This window comes from Dromiciops gliroides, chromosome 6 (genome assembly GCF_019393635.1).
Source record: "Dromiciops gliroides isolate mDroGli1 chromosome 6, mDroGli1.pri, whole genome shotgun sequence".
NCBI lineage: Eukaryota > Metazoa > Chordata > Mammalia > Microbiotheria > Microbiotheriidae > Dromiciops > Dromiciops gliroides.
In genome coordinates, this window is record NC_057866.1 from 127,658,338 (window position 1) to 127,664,880 (window position 6,543).

Here is a 6,543-nt window from a genome sequence, read left to right on the forward strand (position 1 = left end):
GAACTTTGGACTTCTGACTCCAGAACCAGTGCTCTTCTCTACCACTTTGCCTACCTGTGGGAATTATCGTTTAGCAGGGGAATAAAAGTTAAAATATACACTATTACACATTATAATGTTATAAAATACAAAGCAAAATGTTTTGCAAGGTTCAAAGAGTAAAAAGTTAAGATAATACTTATGGGTAGTGGGATAAAATAGTTAAAGGTTCCACAAAGGTGGTATTGAGTTGGAATTTAAAGGATGGGTAAAAATTTAATAGGTTTGTTGTTGTCTAGTTTTTTTAGTCATAATCACTGCATTTGGGGTTTTCTTGGCAAAGATGCTGGAGTGGTTTGCCATTTCCTTCTCCGGCTCATTTTACAGATAAGGAAACCGAGGCAGACAAGGATAAGCGACTTAGCCAGGGTCACAGAGCTAGTAAGTTAGTTCCTCGGGTCACCTCTGAATTCAGGAAGATGGATCCTCCTGACTCCGTCCTGGCGCTCTTACCTACTGCACCACCTGGGCCTCTGGCAGGGTTGATTAGGAAGAGGATATTTAGGCATGTAAGATTAGGATAGAGAGATAGGATGGTTCAACCTTTTTAAAGGGTTGTTGAACACCAGGCAGAGAAGTGTGACCTGCTGAGCCATTGTTGCTGACTGAACAGGAGTGATTTGATAGATGATGAAGATCAGAATGGTGGCAGTTTAAAGAATTAATTGAAACGGGGAGAAACTGAAGGTAAAAACTGTTGGAATGCAGCTTGCATTAGGCCCAGTATTTGGGAGTGAGCTTATGCCAGGGCCTCTTTGTTGTATGGGTTGAAGCCATTGATGTAAATGAGATTACTGAAGCAGAATGTAGATAGAGGAGAGGAAAGAAGAGAAGGAAGAAACAGGAAAACGGTAATTAGAGTAGTGGGGGACAAAGCAGGAAAATGTCCTGGGGATGGGTTTGAAAACAGAGGGAGAAAAAATTTAGTAACTCCTGTAAGGAGAAGGGAGGAAATGAAAACAGGTGATGCTGAGAACTTTTTTGGGGGGGGGGCAATGAGGATTAAGTGACTTGCCCAGGGTCACACAGCTAGTAAGTGTCAAGTGAGGTGCTCAAGGAGAAATTGGAGGAATTGTCCGTGGGATGGCCTTAATTTCAGTAAAATAAGAAGTTGCATCATCTACTTTTTAAGTGTTGGGTGGGAATATGGTTGAGAATTTTAGATAAATGACTTCAATCTCTGAGTTCCCCAATTGCTCCTTCTTTAAAATGAAAGAACTGAAATCAGTTTCTAGGATCCCTTGTTTTTTTGTTTGTTTTTGTGGGGCAGTGAGGTTTAAGTGACTTGTCCAGGGTCATAGAGCTAGTAAGTGTCTGAGGCCAGATTTGAACTCAGGTCTTCCTGAATCCAGGGCCAGTGCTTTATCCTCTGTGCCACCAGCTGCCCCGGATCCCTTGTTGATATAACAATCTTATGATTCTGAGAGAAGTGAATAGGTTCTTGAACTCTCACTGTGGTGAATGTGATATAGCATTTGTGCGAGTATAGACAGTGAATTAACTTAAAGGAACAACCAGTTATTTGCCATTGGCTGGGAAATGGAATAGTTTCTGACGTCAAGAAACTCACATGCTAATGGGGGAGACAAACATGAACATAATAGATATAGAATGGATGGAAGGTAATTTCAGAGGATAAGGCAGTCAAAGCTAGGGGTACCAGCAAAAGCCACCTGCTATCCATTACCATGCAACTCTTAGGAGGGCTTATTTTTAAGGTTGATGATATTCTCAAATTAAAGTTGCTAAGAATGGTAGCAGAAACAGATAATAGTTCTTCCTTTTACGGTCAAAATATGGGCGGGGAGGAGAAACCACTAATAAATATGGCAACTAAAAGGTGCATGGGTCAGTTTTTTACTTTGTGCATATTTGCTTAAACTTGGGTATACTGTTTCCATCCATCCCTCTACATTTGTTTAAATTAATTTGGAATTCATTTTACTTAAAATTAATTTTCTTCCCACTTTTCTTATCTTATTTACAGGTGAAAAACCATTTAAATGTGATCAGTGCAGTTATGTGGCCTCTAATCAGCATGAAGTAACCCGACATGCAAGGCAGGTTCACAATGGGCCAAAGCCACTGACCTGCCCGCATTGCGACTACAAAACAGCTGATCGTAGTAACTTCAAAAAGCATGTAGAACTCCATGTGAACCCACGACAGTTCCTTTGCCCTGTATGTGATTATGCTGCTTCCAAGAAGTGTAATCTGCAGTATCATATCAAGTCCAGGCATTCTGACTGTTGTGATATTGCCATGGATGTTTCCAAAGTGAAACTAAAAAAATCCAAAAAGAGTGAGGCAGACAATTGCGGTTCTGATAGTGTAACCAGTGAAAAAACTGAAAAAGAACAAACAAAAACAAAGGGAGATGTGGTGGAAAAGATGAATGATAGGAATGTAAAAGTTGAGAAAAAAGAAAAAGAAAATGCCTCAAAAGAGAAAAAGCCATGCAGTGTGGTCTCCTTAGGCCAAGTGACCACGCGAAATCGTAAGTTGGCAACAGAGTCAAAGGAGATGGATGTCAAAGCAGGGAAAGGTTCAGAAAAATCATGTAAAAACAAGAAACTTAAAAGAAAGATGGAAAGTGCAGCAGCTTTAAATAGTAACCCAATGAATGAGACAGAACCTGTGGTGAAAAAGAAAAAGAAAGTAGAAAGCAGATCCCGAAAGAGCCAGGAAGCTGGAAAAGATGAAGTCAGAGTGGAAGAGCATAAAAGACAGAAACCTGGCCTGAAGAAAAACAAAAAAAAGAAAGCTTTGAAAGGTAAACATGGTAAAAAACCCACCAAGTCCATTCAGGTAAAGTCGACTCAAAATGAGCTGGCCCCTGAAAAATGTCCTCCTCCTCCTTCTCCTCTAGCTGCTTCTCTTCCTTCTCCCCCTCCTCTTCAAGAGGATCCAAAGGAAAAATCTGACAGCTCTAGGGAAGAACCACAGAAAGAGGAAGTCCTTGTGGAAGATGCCTTAGTGCGTGTTAGTAGCCCAATAACTGAAGAAAGGTCAGACACTCAGAACTGTCTGTCAATACCAGCGTCAGCACCAGAGTCAGCATTGGCACCACCAGTGCCAGAGGCAGTGCCTGTGGCAGCACCTGCACCTGTACTAGCACCTGTGCCTGTACCTGTACCTGCACCTGCACCTGCACCACCAGCTGAAAATGGAGAGAATGTGGAAATGAAAGACCAAGAAATGATCCTTGAACAGAAGGAAGAAGACAAAGAAACTGCTCTTCAGAAAGCTATAAATGAAGAGCCAAATAAGAGTCAATCTGGTTCTACCCAGGAATCACTTCGTCCATCATCTTGTGAGCCAGAGGAGGATCTTCCCGATAAAGAGCATCAGACTGACATAGTGTGTGAAATGGAAACTGAAACAAGTCCAACCCCAGCCGAGCATCTGGCTGATAAAGACTTGACAGCTGAAGAGCCCCCTTCACTGCCAGAGTCGCCCTTGCCAGAGTCCCCACTGTTACCAGAACATGAGTTGCCTGCTCCTCCACCACCAGCAGAGCAGTGTGAGCCAGCTTCCCCGACGGTGCCAGTGCCCTCCTCAGCTCCTACTGCTGCAAATGAGTCTCAGGAGATTGATGAAGATGAGGGCATCCATAGTCATGATGGAAGCGACCTGAGTGACAACATGTCAGAGGGCAGTGATGACTCTGGGTTGAATGGTGCTCGATCTGTGCAGGAAGAAACCAGCAGAAAAGCTTCGCAGGAAGAAGGATCAGCAGCAGTTGAAGCAGCAAACTTTGTTTGCATTTTCTGTGATAGATCTTTTAGAAAGGAAGGAGAATATAGCAAACACCTCAATCGACATTTAGTCAATGTCTACTATCTTGAAGAAGCAACTAAGGAATTAGAGTAACTGAACTCCTTATGAACAAGACTGTAATTCTTTTATAAGATCTATTATGTTTTGCGAATAATTATTCTAGTAGACAGTTCCCTTTTAAGTTTGGAGTAGTGTCTGATGATTTCAGGTAGATACTTTTTCTCTTACCACCTTTCTTGTATAACAATAGTTTGTTAATCTCTTGCATGCCCTAGTGAATCCAAGGAATTGGATTTCTCTTTTCTACTAAACTAGCACTAGTGAAAGACTATTAGCCTTTGCATAAATTATTTTTAAATGAGATTTAGAAAACCAAGATTATACACAGATGTTCTGTTGATCATATAGTTAGCAGTAGTCAGTGTTTTTCCCATTTCTCATTAATAGTTTTACCTAAAATACATTTTTGGTTTCTTGTTTAGTTAGGTATAAATCAGCATATTGGTAGCAAATTACTCAATGGTTTTCTTTGAGGAATCTGATGTCTCTTTCAGAAAATTAGCACTTTGAACAACAACAAAAAAGCCACGGTGTGGTTAAAGAAATGAACAGTCATAATTTTTTTAAAAATGGGGTTTTTTTTGTTTTTCCCTAAAATGGACAGTAAATTACGTCCACATTTATTGGTCTTTTTTTTTGGAATTTTGATGAAAACTTCTGATTTATATGAGTCAATCTTCATAAATATTATAACAATGGTTTTAATTGTGGGAAGTAAAGGGGAGTGTTATTTTTTATTTTTGGTGGTGCTTTAATGGCTTAAAATGTTGCACATTGTGTTTTTTGATTTTTTTTTTCCTTTTTTACCTATGCATTGTAATCTTTTAGAAATAGCATTTTTTGCTGTACAGGAACACTTTATATATGTGTGTGTATGTGTGTGTATATATGTGTGTATGTGTGTATATATATGTGTGTGTGTGTATATATATATATATATATGCATGTTTATTTTGGTTGATTTTTTAAAACTTTCAGGTTTGTTGCTTACCACAAAGCAGGTGTTTATCTGTTCATTTCCTTTGCTGCAGTTTATTGTCTTTTTCATGGGGAGTCATTTGAGTTTGCTAAAATTAAGAATTACTTGTGCATATGTGCTAATGTGTAGTTGGTGAGCAGATGAAGCAAATGCAGATTCAGTCCATTATATTTTGGTTTCACATTTTATGCATATTAGAATCTGTGCTTGATGTTAATTTATTTTTAAGTGGCTGTAGTAAATTGGCATTCCTTGGTTTTGATTTCATGATCATTATGCAGTTTGGCTGTATACTGTATATATGTATGATGAATTTGTGAGTAGAATCTCACAGAGCAAACATCAATAGATTTCCCCCCTCCCCAAGTCTGTTTTGGTATAGCTACTTCCCAGACTTCATCATATAAACTGAATCTTTCACGCAAACAGTTCTTCCTAAATGGCTGATGTCCATATGAGCCACCAATCCAAATAAATAAATGTAACATGTTAGTAAGTAGCAAACCTGGGATTGGAAAAGGCGGAGGGGGGGGGATTGCTTCTTCCTTTTTTCATTCGGGTTACACGGCCTTGGAATCCTCCAAGACTTCAGCTCTGGGGTAAGAGAGAAGGCATTATAGACGTTTATCGACCAGCCCCAGCTCCCTGTGAAGAGAGTGAACAGGACACCCAGCATAGCTAACTCTAACCTAGGCGCCATCCAGATGGAAAATAAAAACAAAACCCCGCATGCTCCCAGCACACATTTTGCCAGCTCCAGTGCTGAGTGTGCCCTGGCTTGCCCTTACCAGCAGCCTGAGGCTATTAAAAAAAAAAAAAGCTAACCACTCAGATTCAAAATGGGCAGTTGGCACGAGAAGGAAAACCTCTTTTCAGGATGGAGTGTCTTCTTCTTAGTGGTCCTTTCTTCATAGGTTCTTTGGCCAGCTGCTAAAGACTACAAACGAAAATTTGACTTAAAGTTTTGTTTTTTAATCCGAAAAGTTTTCGTAGCAAATGTATTGGATTTGAGTACAACGGGGAGGAAAAAAACCCTGAGAAATCCTAATCTTGCGCTTCTGGAAAGTCACTTTAATGTTTAGGTTCTCTTCTTTAAACGTGGGACCTCATCTTGGAAATGAGTTCTGGTCACGTTTTGACCATGTTCCCAAATGTGCAGCAGTACAACTTGAATGGATGGGGAAGCTGGGGTGGGGGTGGGGGATGGAAGGAGGGAGAATACAGACATGGGATGGGGGTGGGCTGGGGGAGATGCTTCTTTTGGCAGTGATCTGAAGACGAGTTTTAGGTTAAAGGGTGTGGAACTTGGTATTGAGAGGCCAAAGATTTAAGGAAGCAGAAAAATCTCTCATGGCAGGAGTAGGTTGTGTGATGTAGCATGTGTTCAGTGTGCATGAGTGGTTATGATTAAATGGTGTTGAATACTAGGCTCTGACAATCATTGTCAACATAAGATCAAGTTGCAACTATATTTATGTTTTAAAATTTTTTTAATAATGAAACTAGTTATGTCTTCCTTTAAAAAAACACCTAGTTTTAATATTCATGGGTACATTTTATTGGGTTTCCTTTTATAGTATATGAATATAAAAATTGCCATCTTTTGGTGTTTAGCAGAGACTTATAGAAACCTCAGTTCTGAAAAGAGGTTTTATTAGGTCCCTTCAAATCTCTTAAGCAAGAAA

General features: G+C 39.8%; 1 protein-coding gene across 5 annotated transcripts in view; it reads left to right on the plus strand.

Moving 5' to 3' along the window:
- Window positions 1-4,789, plus strand: part of REST (RE1 silencing transcription factor) — a 30,931-nt gene extending 26,142 nt beyond the window's left edge. For all 5 annotated transcript variants that reach the window (XM_043973049.1, XM_043973047.1, XM_043973050.1 and 2 more), the window contains exon 4: window positions 2,027-4,789. In XM_043973049.1, coding sequence (XP_043828984.1) covers window positions 2,027-3,912 — 1,886 coding nt within the window. In that variant the 3' untranslated portion in view covers window positions 3,913-4,789. The remainder of the gene's footprint in view (window positions 1-2,026) is intronic.
- The last annotated feature ends 1,754 nt before the right edge of the window (window positions 4,790-6,543 follow it).